The sequence below is a fragment of the Eschrichtius robustus genome, chromosome X, assembly GCF_028021215.1.
Source record: "Eschrichtius robustus isolate mEscRob2 chromosome X, mEscRob2.pri, whole genome shotgun sequence".
In the NCBI taxonomy this organism is placed as follows: domain Eukaryota; kingdom Metazoa; phylum Chordata; class Mammalia; order Artiodactyla; family Eschrichtiidae; genus Eschrichtius; species Eschrichtius robustus.
This window is the reverse complement of record NC_090845.1, coordinates 115,793,347-115,813,203: the sequence shown is the minus strand read 5'-3', so window position 1 is coordinate 115,813,203 and position 19,857 is coordinate 115,793,347. Positions and strand designations below refer to the sequence as shown.

Below are 19,857 nucleotides of genomic sequence, written 5' to 3'. Positions count from 1 at the left end.
AAAATCCAATAACTTTGTATATTGACCTTCTATCTTGCTACCTTGCTGAACTATCTATTACTTCTAGTAGCTTTTTGTGGAGGCCTTAGGATTTTCTACACACAGGACCATGGTGTCTGATTGCACTGACTAGAATCACCAGTAGAATGTTGAATAGAAGTGGCAAGAGCAGACATCCCTGTCTTGTCCCTGGTCTTAAGGGAAAGCACTCAGTTTCTCACCATTTAGTATTATTATGATGTTAGCTGTAGGTTTTCCAACTTTATCAGGTTGAAGGAGTTCCCTTCAATTTTTTGTTTGTTGAATGTTTTTACCATGAATTGGTGTTGGATTTTGCCCAATGTTTTTTCTGCATCTATTGATATGATAATGTATATTTTTTTAATTAATTAATTTATTTATTTATTTTTGGCTGTGTTGGGTCTTCGTTTCTGTGCGAGGGCTTTCTCCAGTTGTGGTGAGCGGGGGCCACTCTTCATCGTGGTGCGCGGGCCTCTCACTATCGTGGCCTCTCTTGTTGGGGAGCACAGGCTCCAGATGCGCAGGCTCAGTAGTTGTGGCTCACGGGCTTAGTTGCTCCGCGGCATGTGGGATCTTCCCAGACCAGGGCTCGAACCCGTGTCCCCTGCATTGGCAGGCAGATTCTCAACCACTGCGCCACCAGGGAAGCCCGATAATGTATTTTTGGTCCTTTATTCTATTAACATAGCATATTACATTAATTAACCTTCACGTGTTGAATTGATCTTGCACTCCTGGGATAAATCCCACTTGGTCATGATGTATAATTCTTTTTTGTATATTGCTGGATTCAGTTGACTAGTATTTTGTGGAGGATTTTTGCCTTTGTATTCATGAGAGATATTAATCTGTAGTTTTCTTGTGATGTCTCTGTCTGATTTTGGTATCAGAGTAATACTGGCCTCATGAATGAGTTGGTAAGTGTTCCTTGCTCTATTTTCTGGAAGAGTTTGTGAAAAATTGGTATTTGTATCTTATCTGAAGATTTGATAGTATTAACTAGTGAAACCATATGGGTGGGCCTGATTAAGTTGTAATGAGAGTTGTACATTTATCAATTTGGGCAAAAAATAAATAGATAAAAGAGCCATTGATTTGGTCTTTTTAAAAAAGCTTGTTATATAAAGATTTTCATTCTAATGTGGTTTTGAAATATACAAATACACTTCACCTATCTAAAAATGAGCACGCCATCTGTCTAAAACACAATAGAAAACCAAGACAAAAGAGAAAATAACTTTCTAGTACTCAAAACTGATGCCCCCATGTCCGTGAATTTTACTCAATAGGAGAGCACCACATGATTCCATGGAGAGTCTATTTACTCTTATAATTCATAAAATGCTAACAGGTTTGGATATCTGCATTCCCTTTTTTTCATGTTAAAATGTGAATTTTTTTTTTTTTTTAGAAATTCACGTTCTTTTATTTATTTATTTATTTATTTATTTATGACTGTGTTGAGTCTTCGTTTCTGTGCGAGGGCTTTCTCTAGTTGCGGCAAGTGGGGACCACTCTTCATCGCGGTGCGCGGGCCTCTCACCATCGCGGCCTCTCTTGTTGCGGAGCACAGGCTCCAGATGCGCAGGCTCAGTAATTGTGGCTCACGGGCCCAGTTGCTCCGTGGCATGTGGGATCTTCCCAGACCAGGGCTCGAACCCGTGTCCCCTGCATTGGCAGGCAGATTCTCAACCACTGCACCACCAGGGAAGCCCTAAAATGTGAATTTTAATTGTAAATATTGTTTTGGGTGCCCATTTTATGGTAGATTAGAAGTCACAATTTGGAACCAAGTAGAGACTTCTTCAGGGGAAGTCAGTGACCAGGAAGTGATTCCTATTAATCTGACAGAGAGGGAAAAGGCATAAAAATTATAAAGAACACACAAGAATTCAAAAATCAAAACAGTTTCAAGCCGTTTACTGTAGGGGCAGATAATCCTATATACCTCAATTGCCTTTGTAGGCACAGTGCTATAATAGATGTTTATAACAATAAATTGGATACATCTAGAATAGATTATGAGCAGGGATAAACTTCCAGTGATTTGGAAAAGTGAGAATAATTTCCAGAATTATTCACCTACTGGGGATTCCATATAGCAGGGTTTTACTAGATTCCCAACGTACAGAGTGATGAATGGCTGTGACTGGCTTGCATTGGAGTTGGCATTTGTATTCTCCTTTCTTAATAATGCCTGATCAAGGCAGAGTGAGGTTAGGGGGCTGAATTAGTTTGTTAGGGCTACCATAACAAAATACAACAGACTAGGTGACTTAAAGGACAGAAATTTATTTTCTCACACTTCTGGGGGCTAGACCTCCAAGATTGAAGTGTCAGCAGGTTTGGTTTCTTCTGAGGTCTCTCTCGTTGGCTTGCAGATGGCTGCTTTCCTGATGAGTCCTCACCCAGTCTTTCCTCTGTGTACCTGCATTCCTGGTGCCTGGTGTCCAAATTTCCTCCTCTTATAAGGACACCAATCAGATTGCATTAGGGCCCACTCTACTGCCTCATTTTTAAAATAATCACTCCTTTATAGGCCTTGTCTCTAAATACAGTCACATTCTGAGGTACTGGGGGTTAGGATTTCAATATATGAATTTGAGAGGGAGGTCACAGTTCAACTCATAACAGAGACTGATCGGAAGTAGAAGAGATCATAAACAGAATGTGGGAGAAGAAAATAACAAAATATTCATCTATGATCCTGGAGCCTGTGAGACCTACACTGTGTCTGTGACTTCATAGCAACCCACTGCTTCTTATTTGAAGAAGAACCAGTTAGTTTCTCCCCCACCACCCATATCCTGAAACAAATATACATATATTCAGGAGGTCTAGGGCTGCACTGGCTGCAAAGAAAGGGCTGTTTGGGGGAGGTCAGAGGGTCTGCTGGGTGCTCCATTGCTTAACTCATCAATGGTAATGTAAAAAATGTCACTTTACTGTCATGCAGCAGAACTGGGAGACTTTCATGAAGAAACAGATAGGAAATATTTGGCACAAACCCGGTACTTACCGAACCAAGACGATTTAGAGAGCAAGATCGTGCACTTCCATCAGAAGCACATGTAAGTACTTTCCCTGGCATCTGCTTCCACCTATTCTACCAGCAGGGAAGACTGAAGCTGAGGACAGACTCTTAAAAGCAAGTCTTTAAGTCAGAGACACTTCAGGCTCAAGAGAACACTGACTTCCTCTTCGAGCTCTTGGGGTAGAGGTGTCATTCTTTTTTTTTTTTTAGGCGTCATTCTTGCTGCTTTTATTAGGCTCATAAATTCTTTCCCCTTGCAGTGGCAAGCGCCCAGCTGAATCTGACATTCTGCTACTGGACATAGCGAGGAAGCTGGACATGTACGGCATCAGGCCGCACCCTGCCAGTGATGGTGAAGGGATGCAGATCCAACTGGCTGTTGCTCACATGGGCGTACTGGTGTTACGGGTAACAGCTCTTTTCCTTTAAAGTCTTCAGCTTTGGGTGTTATCTTGGCTCAAACTTGAATGTCCATTCTCAAGGTGACCCCACCCCTCAGTCTTACCACCAGCAAGAAAAGGAGGCAGTGCTTGGAAGAGTTTAGGGTAAAAGTCCCCTCCCCTTGACGTGCTTTGCTTCCATTTGCAGTCTGGAACTGACTGTTTTGATTCTCAGGAGCTCACACATTAGATCAGGCCAGCATGGTGAAGAGATGAAGTCAAGAGGCTCTTTGGAACTTTTAGACCCTAAATAAGAATACAGGTTTTTGGCATCCTAAAAGCTTAGGCTGTGACATAAAGTGCATTCAGCCTGTCCAAATCCACCAGAAACAACCTGAAGGGTTGTTCTCATTCAGTTAGCAGTTTTGTTGGAGGTGCCCAGTGCCAGCTAGTAGGGAATTAGCGACCAACCCTGAAAGCAATGGTTGCTGTTTACTGACTCATCCTTTTCCCAGGACTCTGTTTTCCAGAGAGGGCTCTCTCCATCACCATTAATCCTCAATCCTTGGAATGTGGCCAGAACATATTTTTCAACAGTTTTTCAGTCTATTTGGACTTCTTACATCTGTGAACATTCAATGAATTTAGATCCAAGTTACGGTTTAAGAAGCTTCAGAACGATAGGCAGATACCTAGACAGGTTTTGGAATGAATCACCTGTGACAAAGAAAGGGGTGGCTTCAGACCCACTGACCCCCAGGACCGAATTAGAGCACTGAAATAAGTCACAAAGCAGATCAGGTACAGACTTGGCAACAAGAATCTTAACTTTCTAATTTATTTGGTTATAAACTTTACAGCATGAGAGCCACACTGTTGACCCAGGAGGGAATTTTTACCCAGTCCACTCAAACCCTGATTCTTTTTTATTTTTATTTTTTTTAGATAAGCAACAAAGATACATTATATAGCTCAGGGAAATATAGCCATTATCTTGTAATAATTTTTTTAAATTTTATATTGCAGTATAGTTCATCAACAATGTTGTGTTAGTTTCAGGTATACAGCAAAGTGATTCAGTTATACATATACATGTATCTATTCTTTATTTTATTAATCTTTTTTTAACATCTTTATTGGAGTATAATTGCTTTACGATGGTGTGTTAGTTTCTGCTTTATAACAAAGTGAATCAGCTATACATATACATATATCCCCATATCCCCTCCCTCTTGCGTCTCCCTCCCACCCTCCCTATCCCACCCCTCTAGGTGGTCACAAAGCACCAAGGTGATCTCCCTGTGCTATGTGGCTGCTTCCCACCAGCTATCTATTTTACATTTGGTAGTATATATAAGTCCATGCCACTCTCTCACTTCATCCCAGCTTACCCTTCCCACTCCCCGTGTCCTCAAGTCCATTCTCTACGTCTGCGTCTTTATTCCTGTCCTGCCCCTAGGTTCTTCAGAACCTTTTTTTTTTTTTAGATTCCACATATATGTGTCAGCATACGGTATTGGTTTTTCTCTTTCTGACTTACTTCACTCTGTATGACAGACTCTAGGTCCATCCACTTCACTACACATAACTCAAGTTTGTTTCTTTTAATGGCTGAGTAATATTCCATTGTATATATGTGCCACATCTTCTTTATCCATTCATCTATCAATGGACACTTAGGTTGCTTCCATGTCCTGGCTATTGTAAATAGTGCTGCAATGAACATTTTGGTACATGGCTCTTTTTGAATTATGGTTTTCTCAGGGTATATGCCCAGTAGTGGGATTGCTGGGTCATATGGTAGTTCTATTTTTAGTTTTTTTGTTCTTTTTTAAAATTCATTTATTTATTTATTTTTGGCTGTGTTGGGTCTTCGTTTCTGTGTGAGGGCTTTCTCTAGTTGCGGGAAGCGGGGGCCACTCTTCATCGCGGTGCGCGGGCCTCTCACTATCGTGACCTCTCTTGTTGCGGAGCACAGGCTCCAGACGCGCAGGCTCAGTAGTTGTGGCTCACGGGCCTAGTTGCTCCACGGCATGTGGGATCTTCCCAGACCAGGGCTCGAACCCGTGTCCCCTGCATTGGCAGGCAGACTCTCAACCACCGCGCCACCAGGGAAGCCCTATTTTTAGTTTTTTAAGGAACCTCCATACTGTTCTCCATAATGGCTGTATCAATTTACATTCCCACCAACAGTGTAAGAGGGTTCCATTTTCTCCACACCGTCTCCAGCATTTATTGTTTGTAGATTTTTTGATGATGGCCATTCTGACTGGGGTGAAATGATACCTCATTGTAGTTTTGATTTACATTTCTCTAATGATTAGTGATGTTGAGCATCCTTTCATGTGTTTGTTGGCAATCTGTATATCTTCTTTGGAGAAATGTCTATTTAGGTCTTCTGCCCATTTTTGGATTGGGTTGTTTGTTCTTTCGATATTGAGCTGCATGAGCTGCTTGTAAATTTTGGAGATTAATCCTTTGTCAGTTGCTTCGTTTGCAAATATTTTCTCCCATTCTGAGGGTTGTCTTTTCATCTTGTTTATATTTTCCTTTGCTATGCAAAAGCTTTGAAGTTTTATTAGGTCCCATTTGTTTATTTTTATTTTTATTTCCATTTCTCTAGGAGGTGGGTCAAAAAGGATCTTGCTGTGATTTAAGTCATAGAGTGTTCTGCCTAGGTTTTCCTCTAAGAGTTTTATAGTGTCTGGCCTTACACTTAGGTCTTTAATCAATTTTGAGTTTATTTTTGTGTACGGTGTTAGGGAGTGTTCTAATTTCATTCTTTTACATGTAGCTGTCCAGTTTTCCCAGCACCACTTATTGAAGAGATAGTCTTTTCTCCATTGTATATTCTTGCCTCCTTTATCAAAGATAAGGTGACTGTAAGTGCGTGGGTTTATCTCTGGGCTTTCCATCCTGTTCCACTGATCTATATTTCTGTTTTTGTGCCAGTACCATACTGTCTTGATTACTGTACCTTTGTAGTATAGTCTGAAGTCCGGGAGCCTGCTTCCTCCAGCTCCGTTTTTCTTTCTCAAGATTGCTTTCATGTATCTCTTCTTGCTAACCCTGATTCTTGCTATTTCCTATTGCATGAGAGAAGATGGGAAGGGTATGAGAGCAAGACCGTCATGTTAGTTTTGATCTCTTTCATTGTGAATACTTCTGTGGACAGTTGGGAACAATATAGATGGTCTATTTTGTCCTACTTGAAATCCAGTCAAAGAGTATTTATGTATTGAGTACCCTCTATCTGTTCTTCATTGTACTATTCTTTCTTTAAAAAAAAAAACAGCTTTATTGAGCTATAATTTGCATAACATAAAAGTCATCTGTTTTAATGGTACAATTCAGTGAGTTTGAGTATATTTATAGTTGGGCAGCAATCCATTCATCCTTCTATCAGTATATTTATTGTACATCCACTTTGTGCCAGGTACTAGAACTGCAGAGGTAAACAGGTATGATCCTGACTTAAATTCTAATAGGAACTTAAATTCTAATAGGAGGAAGACAGACAATTAAACAAGTAATTATAAACAAATGTGATGTGCTTTGTGCTAGAAGCAGCACAGGATGCTAAGGTAACACATGTGAAAGGGACTTAACATGTAAGCAAGACCTGAGGAAGTTATCCAGACCAATGGGATAGGTTTGGCTGATGAAGGAGGGTGTTCCAGGGAAAGGGCACACAGACTAAGGCCCTGAGAAGGAAAAGGATGACATAATCAAGAAACTAACATTAAGCATGACACATGGCTCCTGTCATTACAATAGTCACAATTTATTTTGAAAGACCAGAGAAATAACGATCAATATCAGACAATGAGTAATCAAAAGCTAATCTATCACATTTACTTTAGTTGCAGAAGTAGTATACCCAACAAAATAATGTGGTTACCTGTAGACAATGGTTAGATGGGGACAGAGGTAGGTGTGACAGTGGTGGGTGTGAGACTTCTCAATATATTTATTTTTGTACCCCCTTTGATTTTTGGACCATGTGAACAAACAAACAAACAGACAGACAAACAAGAGAGTTAAACTGTTTGAGTAGTCCAGGAGAGCTAAAGGAGTTCAGAGGAGTTAGAAATGGGTGTAGGCTGTGGCAATGATATGGAATACCCTAGAGGAGGCCCTAGTCATTCTGGGTAAGGAGAATGAGGAGACCTATGGGAGGGAAGGTACAGAGTTGGATGGAAAGGTGTTTTCTGGGAGCAGTGGGATCAAAGTTATAGTCAATATAGTTGGGGCAAGAAAATCAAGCCAGAAGAGTGTAGAGTTGATGTAGGTGGTGCAGAGCTATTGAAGGGGTTTGAGTAAATGAGGTGGCAGAATAGATGGGATTTTTTTTTAAAGCAGTTGAATTTGGAAACATGGGAAGGGGGTGAGATTAGAGGAGCTATTGCAGTTCAGGTTTCCCCTGCTATTTGAAAGTAGAGCATTCCTATGAAACCTTTCCTAGCTGAAATAGTGTCAAGTGAAGAAGCATTACCTGAGGACACATCTTGCTAATGGGTGCACAAAATAAATCGAGATAAAGTACCGATGTACAGCTCAAAGCTGCGGTGGCTTGATGCTGAGCTGCCGAGCAGAGTGTAGTTCCCGGGGAAGGAGCTTAGAGGTGCCACTCTCACTGCTCAGGGTGTGTGTTGCCTCTATAACAGCTCACTGCAAAACAAATGCTGATTTTTATTTTCGCCTTTTTCGGAGTAAAAGCAAAAATCCTCTTTGGATTTCTTTCAGTTAGCGAAAACTTGTAATAATGTGGGTCTTTCGTAAAAGCGAAGTGGCGTAAAGTGAACTTTCGAAAAGTGGGGTATACCCGGATACCTGCAGTCTTTTTCTACTGTGATCCCCTATCCTGGTTAGAAACTTTTCCCAGGCATGTCCCTTCTTACTTGCATTTCAGAGCAGACTTGTGTCCCACCTGGAATGCCTTCTTTGACCATAGCTTCTATCTAGTACAACTGGATCAGTCTGTGCAAGAGGTAGATCAAGGATAGTCCTGTTCATGAAGTGCATTTTCCAACAGGTTTGCATTGTCTTACAAACCAGCTTGTGCTGACATTCATCCTGAAATCTGTCATGTGTTTCATCATAGGGAAATACAAAGATCAATACTTTCAACTGGGCTAAAATCCGCAAGTTGAGTTTTAAGAGAAAACATTTTCTCATCAAACTTCATGCCAACATCTTGGTAAGTAGCTTTTGAATAAATTCTTTTACTTTCTACTCACTTGAGATTTCTTGGTTGTTTCTGCAAATGGTTTGATTGTGAGTGATGAAAGCTGCCTGGCCCTGACCGATGATGTTCTCCCTCTTTTGCCTCTACATAAATAAACCAGAGCTTTAGTCATATTTTTACTAAAGGCAAAACACTAAGAAATCCTATTGGCAGTTCAAAATGAATAAAGTAATAGGAAAATGGGGTGGCTGGGATGAAAGACAAGTCTCCTTAGAAACCATTTTTCAGGGATTTGATAAGTCAAATGAAAGAGCCCAGATCTAAGACTGTGGACATATTAATTCAACGTTATTTGCTTCCTTTAATAAAGTATTTTCATCTTCTTTCCTTAAGCAAAAATAATTGAACACCTACTGCATGCCAACTAATTGAACACCTACTCTTTCCCAAAGCAGGATGTGGGGAGTGGGTATATATTAAGCAAAGGAAGCAACTATTGGGCAAGGCTGCATTGTACAGGGTGGGACAAAGGGGCTAGAAAGAATTTTTTATGACTATAAAGGAAATTAAAAATATGTATCAACTACATTTTTGACCTACAGATAATTCAGTAGTTTGGGCTTCATTCTCTGAACCTTAGCCTTAGATAAAGGTGTTCATTTGAGCAGTTCAGAAGACTGAATCCAGTGTGAAGCTTGGGAAGAATCCCAGGGCTGCATCCAGAGACCTGGAGAGGAATGAGAGAAGGGGAGCAGCAAAGTGGACCGCACGCGTGCATGGGCAAATGGGGGTATATAGTGAGTCAGGAGATGGGGCAACCTTGCACTTTAGGTCTGGAAGACTAAGCTCCCCTACAGCCGATTAGAATACACTAAATGAGCAACACAGAGCATCATAGAACAAGGCAGCATAAAGAGGGAGAAATGTTTCTAGCTGGTGTGTTAAAAAGACTCATGTATATGCAATCATCCTATAAAGCCTACCATTTGTAAGACAGATCTCCTCCTCCCTCCCCTTTTCCTGTTGGTCATTTATAACATCTTGTCACTTTGAAAGGATGTCCTTTGATGTTCATTTTAACCTAATTTACAACTTCATAAAAATGTTCCTGGCAGAGAAGAGGGGGTAAAAAAGCGTATGAGGTGAGGAGGGTGTGCAGAGCAAGATTTACTTCTTAGAGAAGGTTCTGTTTTTGAGCAGTGGCCCTGTCTGTTCCTTGGAAGTTTGCCAATCATTTGGTTTCAGTACGTGTGAAGCCGAAAGGGAGCCAAGTGGAAAATCAGAAGCTGGATGGGCCCCTGGACCAATAGTTTAGAAGGCGTTGGGATTTGAAGGTCTTTGATATTCTTGAAGGACGTTTTGCTTGATGGAAATCGGTTTATACAGGTGTTGTGCAAGGATACCTTGGAGTTCACCATGGCCAGCCGAGATGCCTGCAAGGCTTTCTGGAAGACTTGTGTGGAGTACCATGCTTTCTTCAGACTTTCTGAAGAGCCCAAATCAAAGCCCAAAACCCTACTCTGCAGCAAGGGTTCCAGTTTCCGCTACAGGTAATTAAATATTGCACACAGGCAAACTAAACACACAACTTCTTTTCAATAACATGGAAGGCAGTAGGAGGAGCTTGAATTCTAGAAGCAATAAAGAATCCATTTCAATCACATAAAGGATGATACCCTTTACTGCTCATTCTCTGTGTGACTCATTAAGTCAATATTTCCTAACAGGGAGGTAGGGGCAGGTGTACACCCCACTTAAGAGGTTAGATCAGAATTTCTGCAAGGATAAGGGGGCATATGCCGTTTGAGAAAACGTAGTCAATGAACCTATTGTTTTCCTTACGTGCAACTTACATGCTAGCCATAGGAAGGACAGCTCAACAACATCCTTTTGGTGGTGGTTAGGCAAAAGATAGGGTGAGAAATCACTGGAGGGGCTAAGGGATTTGAGAGGTTGAACAATATTGTAGTGAAGGCTCCTTACTACACGTTAACACCTTGGAGGAAAGGAAGCGAGGTCAAAATAAGAACTTGTTTTTACTGGATCCCACCAGCCTAGGAGTTCTTTGGAAGACGCTTTCAAACTCTTAGCTAAGATAAAAAATTCGAATCCAATGCTTCCTGTGAAGGATTTTTCAAGTAGTAGAAGCCTGCCCCAGTTAGAAGTGAGATTTTTACAATGTACATATTTTTATGGACTCTTTCCAAAATGTATTCTACAAATCCCTGCCTTTTTAAACAGATGATACTGAGGATATTTTTCCCTTTTCTTAATGACCTATTATAAACATCACTTATTATCCTCTGCCGGCAGCTGTAGTGCAGTGGCAGCCTCAGGGCGGGGGAGGCATGTTAGACCCTGCACCACAGTGATAAATGGCTCAGACTTTTTGGATTTTATTATGTTAGTGATTTCTTTTTTGGCTCTTGTGTTTCTCCCAGCAATCAGCTGGCTTTCTTTGCTAGTGTATGTCTGACTGGAGCAACCTTCTTCTACTGTTTAGTTAGCTGCTTTTCTCCTGTCATGGACTGGGAAACCAGACAAATAGCCTCATTAGAAACTATGTGTAAATTTGGAGGAAGGGGAAAGGCCTTTAAAGGAAAGTATATTAGTTTTCAAGGCCAGAATGTGTAACTGTTATATAGCGCTGTTCAGAAGCTTTTAAAAAACTTCTGGGTTCTGAATAGTTGAGGTTGCTCTGCCTGATCCTCGGATAAGTGGGTATTATTAATGTGATGGTCAGAGATGCACGACATATGTCATTCATCCAGAATCTTTCAATTTCAACAATAAATGACACTTTTGAGTTTTAGTTAGCCTACTGGGTTATAAAGAGCATTCATAAAATTGTTTATCTTGTTTTTATAATAGCGGAAGAACCCAAAGGCAACTTTTGGAATATGGGAAAAAGGGGAGGTTGAAGAGCTTGCCATTTGAAAGGTACATGGTTTTGTTTCTCTTTGTCACATTGATTTTTTTTTCTTTTTTAACATCTTTATTGGAGTATAATTGCTTTACAGTGGTGTGTTAGTTGCTGCTGTATAACAAAGTGAATCAGCTATACGTATACATATATCCCCATATCTCCTCCCTCTTGTGTCTCCCTCCCATCCTCCCTATCCCACCTTTCTAGGTGGTCACAAGGCACCAAGCTGATCTCCCTGTGTTATCTGGCTGCTTCCCACTTGTCACGTTGATTTTTAAGTTGAATTTAGAGATTTATAGGGATCCTGTACTCACATGAAGACTATTTCAATTCCTTCTCTGTTTGGGGACTTCAGGAAACATTACCCATCGCAGTACCATGAACGACAGTGCAGGTCCTCACCAGACCTCCTCTCCGATGTGTCAAAACAAGTAAGGTTTTTGAAAATTCCTTCTTCTTTAGATAAATGTAATGCATCCACATTTCAAATGCTTCCAGGAATTGATTCTGCCAGAATCTCCCAGTATGTAAAAAGGTTACTCTGGCCAAGTTAGGTTAGCCTCCTGGGGAGGTCTGTCAACTCAGTCTCCAGCCAATAGAAGACCATTGGGTAAACTGGTGTGTGTGCCTTATAGACTGGAAAGATCTGGCACGTCTTTAAATTGCAACCTGTATTGCTAACATCTTGCAAAATGCAGATCCAAACGAATTTCTATGGCTTCGTATTTTTAAAGCTAAAAGCTGCTTTTTTACCTATGAAAATCTTAAGGCTTAGAGGAAGCTATAAGGTCTTGGGTTAAGTTTTTTTTTTAAGTAAATAAATTTATTTATTTATGGCTGCGTTGGGTCTTCGTTGCTGCGCGTGGGCTTTCTCTAGTTGTGGCGAGCGGGAGCTACTCTTCGTTGTGGTGCACGGGCTTCTCATTGCGGTGGCTTCTCTTGTTGCAGAGCACGGGCTCTAGGAGCGCGGGCTTCAGTAGTTGTGGCACGCGGGCTCTGTAGTTGTGGCTCGTGGCCTCCAGAGCACAGGCTCAGTAGTTGTGGCACACGGGCTTAGCTGCTCCGCAGCATGTAGGATCTTCCCGGACCAGGGCTTGAACCCGTGTCTCCTGCATTGGCAGGCGGATTCTTAACCCCTGCGCGACCAGGGAAGTCCCTTGGGTCAAGGTTTTAAAGTACTTTTCCTATGTAATTTTGTTAACTTAAGAACAAAGTGCTGTTCTCCTGGAACTGTGAGATGATGGCTTCATTTGAGTTTTATAGTATGAACCATGTTATTTTTCTTTTGCTCTCCCTTGAAAAAAATTAATTAGAGGTCTCATGAACTCTGTCTTCATTCAAGTCAGAGGCAATTTTTATCTGAAAGGCATCACAGAGGTATTATGCTGGAAGGTACCATCTAATGATTGACCGTCTCATGCCATTTACAGCCCTCCTCCCCACCATTTTACAGAAAATAGGGAGGAGGCTGGAACAGGGAGGTTAGGAGACTTGCCTAAGGTCACACAGCTAATAAAGGCAAAGCCAGGACCAAAAGGCAGAACTCCTAGCTCATGAATACAGCTACTCAACCATACTGCCTGAAGTACGATGCTGGCTCAAGTAGATGGAGAATGCGGAGGCTGGGAGTGTGATGGTGTTGAGAAAGGAAAGTGTCATGTCTATTTTTCAGCACATAAATTGGGATGTGGTACAAGTTACTACCTTTTATGTAGCTGTTTATCAACCCTGGCATAGAACATGGGTTGAAAGGCCTTTGTGAAAAACTACCTTTGCAAAATTCAAGGCTGATTTAGATCCCTGCCCCCACCCCAACCAAATGGCTTTTCCCTTCTTTCACCAACATGTTGTTTCTCTCAAGGTGGAAGATTTGAGACTAGCCTATGGCAGCGGGTACTACCGAAGTGTGAATGGAGTGCACGCCTCTGAGCCTGTGCTGGACAGCAGGAGGAGAAGCTCTGCCGTGGAGGTGACGTTTGCAGCCGAGCTGGAGCATTCCAAACCAGAGGCAGATCCCACATCACTACATCAGTCCCAGAGCAGTTCCTCGTTCCCTTTTATTTATACAGACCCTGTCTTTACCACTGACCCCGATCCTGACTACTTTGAGGAAAGGAATCCTCTAAGCTCCTTCCAAACAAGCTGTAAGTTTGCTGACAATCACACGAGCACATCTTCTGGCCTTACAAGCAAAGTGAGTCCAGCAAGGCAGCTAACTTACACAGATGTGCCCTATATTCCTTGTACTGGTCAGCAGGTTGATATTATGCCTCCCCAAGTCTTCTTTTATGTGGACAGACCACCCCAGGTGCCCAGACAGTCTCCAATCACGGCAGAGGAAAGGGAAAGGCCAGACAGCTGTCTACAGCCTACCGCAATGAAGCCAGCCAAAAGAAGCCCAGGGAACCTCAGAATGCAGAGCTTTCAGCAAGACTTCCAAGAACTCCAAGAAGCTATGGCCCAAACTACTGGCTGGAGCAACCTCAATGTAGATCTAGAAGAGGAAGATCCAAATTTAGAAGATGCATTTGCATATAACATTCAAGAGCCAACCCCTAAACGGTCCCAGAGCCAATCAGACATGAAAACGATCCGTTTTCCTTTTGGATCAGAATTTAGACCTTTAGGGCCTTGTCCTGCTCTGAGTCGTAAAGCTGACCTGTTTACATATATGTTTGCAGAGCAGGAGTTTCCAACAGTTTTAATGGATCAGGGAGCAACAGAAGGGTACGTAGCTAGTGAATCCAGTGATTCTGAATCAGAGATTCTTAAACCAGACTACTACTCTTTGTATGACAAAGGAATAAGTTCACCCATGGCCAGAATCCGCTTGTCTTCTGGTAGTCTACAGCTAGATGAAGAAGATGAAGATGTTTCTTTCAATACATCAAGTGCTGAAGATAGGACTTTGTGAAAAGCATGTAATTACTTTTTAGCTTAAAATGTGAACCCTATGAACATTTCCAGGCCAATTCCATGTTACTAACTTAGGTGAAACATAAGGAACCTTCTGCAAAAACCACTTTCTTTGTTACTATTCATTGGTATTAAGGGACTCTTCTAAGCTTAGGCACTTAGCTTATGAAAGATCCAGCTCTGCCCCATTCCTCAAGCCTCACTCCTCTATCCCCTCTGAATCATTCTGGAACATGCCCTTTCCTCACCAGCCCCGTAGCAGAGTGAGGTGGGTATTTGTCATCTCCATTATACATTTCCCCAAAGAGACATTATAAACGAAGGTCAGGCTCTTCAACACCGAAGAACAGTGACAGTATGGATTGACCTATAGAATTGGCTCCTGATATCATTTAGCGACTTAGTAGACTGTGACTGTGTTGGTCATTTTGTTCTTAAACAATACTACAACTAAAGGTTTCAGTCCTCATTATTCGTGTGGGACCCAGTAAAAATGGCCCTGTTTTATGTTAAAGACTTCAATTTTTATAACATATGTTAGGGGGAGCATGGCTCTCCTATATTTCAGGAACAAGAAGGAACATAGATCCTCTCAACAGAACACCAGTTTATAATTAATCTAGGACTTGGCAGAATTCTAAACCTCGGAAATTCAGGAATTGATCAATTTCTAAAGCCAGACATCTGCCTGATGGGGATAATATGATGTTTGACTTATTCTCTATTCTTAACTAGCTGTAATATGTAGTGAAAGATAAAAGTTAACATGTTGGTCTGTTTATGTGATCTCTCCTGCAAGCATTTTTTTTCTGCCGTATCTTGTTGCGTGCATGTAGGCAAGGAAATGAGATGAATAGCATTTTAATAAAGAGTGATGGAAACCCATTTATTTGAAAATTAAGTTGTAAGTATGAACTTCATTTTGTTTCAGTCAATTTCAGAAGCGATTGGCTCTAGCCTATAATTAAGGGAAGGGACATTTAGAGAACAAGGAAAAGGAGGGAAGCAGGTAAAAATGTATAGTCAGGGATGGAGAAGTGGTAGAATTGGGGTAGCTGAAAAAAAAAAAAACGATAGTACTCCAGACTGAGTTAATGAACCAAAATTCTATTCTTGACCCATTCAAAATTTCTCTATTATTTCCCTTGGAAGGTATAGCATTCTATTTGAGAACTATTTATTTTCTTTATTGATTTTAATGGTAAGTAAAACATATTTACAAGATAATGTTAGGTAGTGACTTCAAAGAAATGATGCAATTATGTAAGCAAGCTATTTTTATATATGACTGAATGGAGAAAAGATGCATGGAATAGTTTTCTTACTCTCCTAGTCCTTACACCACAAAAATCCCTTTGAATATACCTCACTCTACCTCTTTCCAACATGCTAGCACTTTCCTTCCTGCTCCTGGAATCGAATCCGGTAACTCACAAGTCTAGAATAGCTATTTAATAATAAGAATATATTGAAACCCAATCACCTATATATTAATCCTATAGATACTCAAAGCTATATTAAGTTCATCTTTGACCTTTTCTCTAGGAAAAACTCAGATTCTTTTAGGATTATATGCTATTTCTCATCTCAGTTTCTAGAAATCTTTGTGAAATTTGTTTTCCCCAGAGAAATACAGCGTTCAAATCTGTATAAAATTTCCTAATAAAACTATAACTAGGGTGACCATAAAGTTTATTGTGTAACCTAGGAAGGATACTTTTGAGTGAAAGAGAACTCTATTAATAATTTTGTCAGGACAGGAGGCAGAAATCAGGACATATTCACTGGAGCTATAATCAATGTTTACTAAAATGTGAAGAATACCTTCTAGTTTCCAATGGAAACACTGGTGTTAAAGTTCCAACAATAAATGAAAGGGGACAGGAGAAATGATTTGAAACAATTAAAATACCACACCATACCCCCACCTCAAGAAAATGAACATTGAGGACCAGGAAATTTAAATATTTATTTTTAACCCCCCCCAAAACACTGAAGTATCCTTACCCAGAAACATTTTACAGGACTAATAACTATAATGAATAAGCAATACAATTTTCTATCCACAGTGCAGCTGCGCTGTAAAGTTTCAAATAATCAATTTAAAAATTTGTTGCTTTTACTTTTACAAAAATATTCATTTGATACATGATCCGAGCTTCAAAATTATTTCCAGACCTCTACAAATTATAAACTGTAATTGAGTTTCAGTTCCATAGCAGGTGAAAAATTTAACTGAACTATTACTTCAAAATACAATGTGTTAAAAGTAATTATTACAGTATAGGCACCAATGAAAAAATTTTCTTGGCATATGACACAACAACTTATTCAAGTGTCTGTATTATTACAAAAAAGGAAGAGGTAATGGCTGCTTTGACTAAAAACTGAATTCTTCACTTGAAGAAAATCTTTCTTCTAATATTTGGCAATTATTCAGGTTTATTAAAATGACTTTTGTGCAAAAACCAAATTGTTCAGATCCAAACAATAAAACATTAACTATCAAAACTAATTAATATCAATAATTCTACAGCTACTGAAATATAGCCCCACTTCAGAACTTAGGCAGGCATAATATATATACTGGGCTTAAAAGAAAAAGGTATTACCCACGTAACAGTACCATAAATATAACTGAAAATTAACTGTACAGTCTAACTTACCTTTGTACGGACAGAAATCATCCTGTACTATGGTTATTTTCATATGAACTAGAAAATGCCTATTTAAATACCCTTTCAAAAATGAACAAATGATGTTTATGTATTGGATAGTTATGAGGAAAAAAATGTATAAATAGTTTATAGGACATTTTATGACCATGACAAAAATATGCTGGTGTAAATTATATTCATACCTGTTGATCAGGTACTTATAATCACATGATAATCAGCTTCTTTTAAGCTCCCCAAATCCAAGCATATAATATGCGATTTGAGTTGATTTTAAAAATGGATCCTGACTAATTCTTCCGGTATTACCAAAAATCCATCCTTGGCTAATTAGTATTGCTTTAACTTTCCAACCATGTTAAATAAGGGTCAATTGTCTCTTCTATAAGAGAAAGTAAATACTGCACACCAAGAGGTACCTCTGTTGCTACATGTTGCCTCTAAATGTTTCAAACGCAGGGCTCTCAAATGTGATCATCATTGAGCTGCCTGGAATATCATACCCACTTGGGAGAAGAGTCAATAGTTTTCCAGGTTTCATTTCTAAGAGCTTATTAAAAACTTCTGCTTTAAGAACGTGTGACTTGTTTCCGCCTCCCCACCAGTAGTCATTTTTAGAATATGCTTGTGTTTTAAAAAAAAAAAAAAGCTTTTTGAGGCTTGATGATTACAAAAGTTGAATATTTAGGATGACTTTGAAAGACCTGTATGTTTCATGAGTGTACAGTTAACTAAAGATCAAAACATGAAAGGTATTCATCCTAGTAACTTAAGTAATAATGATACCTAAAAGCAAAACTGTATCTCAACATTTACTAGAATACAGGTGAAACTATAGTATTAAAAGTTATTCCTTACAAAATAATCTCTTTAAAATATAAAATGATAAACACCATCACAAAATAGTTGAATAGCTTCTTCCAAATCTTCAATGTCGCAAAGATCCAAAAGGCACGTGGAGCTCATGAGTTAAGCATTGTTAAGCTTGAAGTAGCTTTGGTGGGTTTCTCTGGGTCCATATGAAATAGAAGCCACTAACAAGAAGTTTCTTAGGGGGATTCATCTGCTGAACACCTATAAAATTAAGAAAAACTTAAATTGATATACAACTGTGCATGTGTCTATTTTACATCTGTATGAACTCTGCAATGAAAGAATTGATTCAGCAAACAAAAATTGTATTGCGTCTCATCATGTAAACGTTAAAATATAAAGCGGTTCAAAAATCCCTTCTGGGTCTGATTTTACAACTTCCAATTGATTTGTTTGCAAATTGGAAAAGAGGGGAGGTTTCCACTAAAAACTGAGGGATTTTAAGAGGGGCTTTAGCTGATGAGTATAAATAGGCTTTATCAGCCAGAAAGGTCTAGGAGAGTATGTGTTTTACAGGCTGTATGGTTTGTTCCAACTTGGTCCCAGCGGCATCACAAATACAAGGAATATAAAGATGCACTGAGAAGCAATATAATGGGATTAAGGCTAAGATTAGTAGTGCTTTTTATAACTTGCTTGAGCTAAGGAGTTGTGTTTGCATATGCATACAAAAGTCTTGTTTTAAAAGGGAATTTAAAAATTAAATGTAAGAACCTTTTTGAATGTGAACAAAGTTAAAGCAACAGTTCAAGAGGCAGTATAGAAACTGAAATCAAACATAAGAACCTTTTAGAGTCTTCATTTGAGTTTCTCTACCTAAAATCCTTAACTTTTCTTATGGGGGTTAAACTTAATGAACTTTAGCACTGAAACAATGTGAACAGCAGTGTGATAAGAGTAGTGGCAAGAATGAAAGCATTCCTCAATGGTATTTACAAGGGTCCAAATAAGAATATGTCCCCTGACCTTTTGTCTGTACTCCCACTAACAGGGAAAGGAAAACAAAACAAAACAAAAAAAAAAACCAGGCCATTTCGTTCAGTGGAAAACTACCTTGTAATGCCCGAAGATAATAATTCCAAAAGCTAATGTTTAAGATGGGCAACAAACAAAACAGTTTTCAAGCATATGACTATTAAGAATTGACTTTGTTAGGAATAAACGGAATGACTGAATCAAGTAGGTAATTATATTATCGCATCATAAATGAACATCCAACAGAAAATGTCAAAATAGTTTTTTAAAAATGACATTTCAAGCTTACTTTTGAAATTTTTCAATTAATTTCTTCACCATTTTATCTGTGATGCCAGGACAGGCAGCTTCAGCCACAGCAATACTTTTCTCCAGTTCTTCGATTGCCTGATTCCTGCTAGCATTATTCTCATCCTGCTGTTTAAGCTGAGAAAGATCAATAGCTATAACATTTAAAATTACTATACTTCTTAAAATAGATATCCGAAGCTAATGAATCTGTACTTACTTCAGCAAACGCAGGTGTGATTATCATAGACAAACAGCTCAGGGTTTGTACAAGATCTTGCTCCTTTGAACAAATATTTTAGATTATACACATGAAATTAAAATAATCATTCATGTGCATTCATTGGAATCCTCCTCCCAAAAGACCCAATACAGGGCAAGTTTCCATGCTTTCTTCCCATCACTAATTCCCATCCATCATCCAGAAGTTCTCTAACTTAGAGGATTACAACTGATATACATGATTCCACTGGGTTTAGCTATCTCTAGGTAAAATGCATTTTAAAACATACCAAGGGCCACTTAAATGACTTCTATGACCTTTTCTTAATTAGCTCAAAACGAATGGCAAATGAAACCTA

The 19,857-nt window shown here is 39.5% G+C and overlaps 2 protein-coding genes across 4 annotated transcripts in view; one reads left to right on the top strand and one right to left on the bottom strand.

Moving 5' to 3' along the window:
• The window catches only part of FRMD7 (FERM domain containing 7), a 55,030-nt gene extending 40,540 nt beyond the window's left edge, over positions 1–14,490 (top strand). The window contains 7 exon segments of the mRNA XM_068534020.1: positions 2,978–3,092; positions 3,316–3,463; positions 8,540–8,635; positions 10,010–10,173; positions 11,495–11,563; positions 11,905–11,980; positions 13,411–14,490. Coding sequence (XP_068390121.1) covers positions 2,978–3,092; positions 3,316–3,463; positions 8,540–8,635; positions 10,010–10,173; positions 11,495–11,563; positions 11,905–11,980; positions 13,411–14,490 — 1,748 coding nt within the window.
• A 3,523-nt stretch (positions 14,491–18,013) lies between these two features.
• The window catches only part of STK26 (serine/threonine kinase 26), a 71,398-nt gene continuing 69,554 nt past the window's right edge, over positions 18,014–19,857 (bottom strand). For 2 of the 3 annotated variants that reach the window (XM_068533013.1, XM_068533015.1), the window contains 3 exons: positions 19,497–19,559; positions 19,278–19,414; positions 18,014–18,214 (listed from right to left, as the gene is read on the bottom strand). In XM_068533013.1, the coding sequence (XP_068389114.1) occupies positions 18,190–18,214; positions 19,278–19,414; positions 19,497–19,559 (225 nt within the window). In that variant the 3' untranslated portion in view covers positions 18,014–18,189. The remainder of the gene's footprint in view (positions 18,215–19,277; positions 19,415–19,496; positions 19,560–19,857) is intronic. The other variant, XM_068533014.1, reaches the window with a different exon arrangement.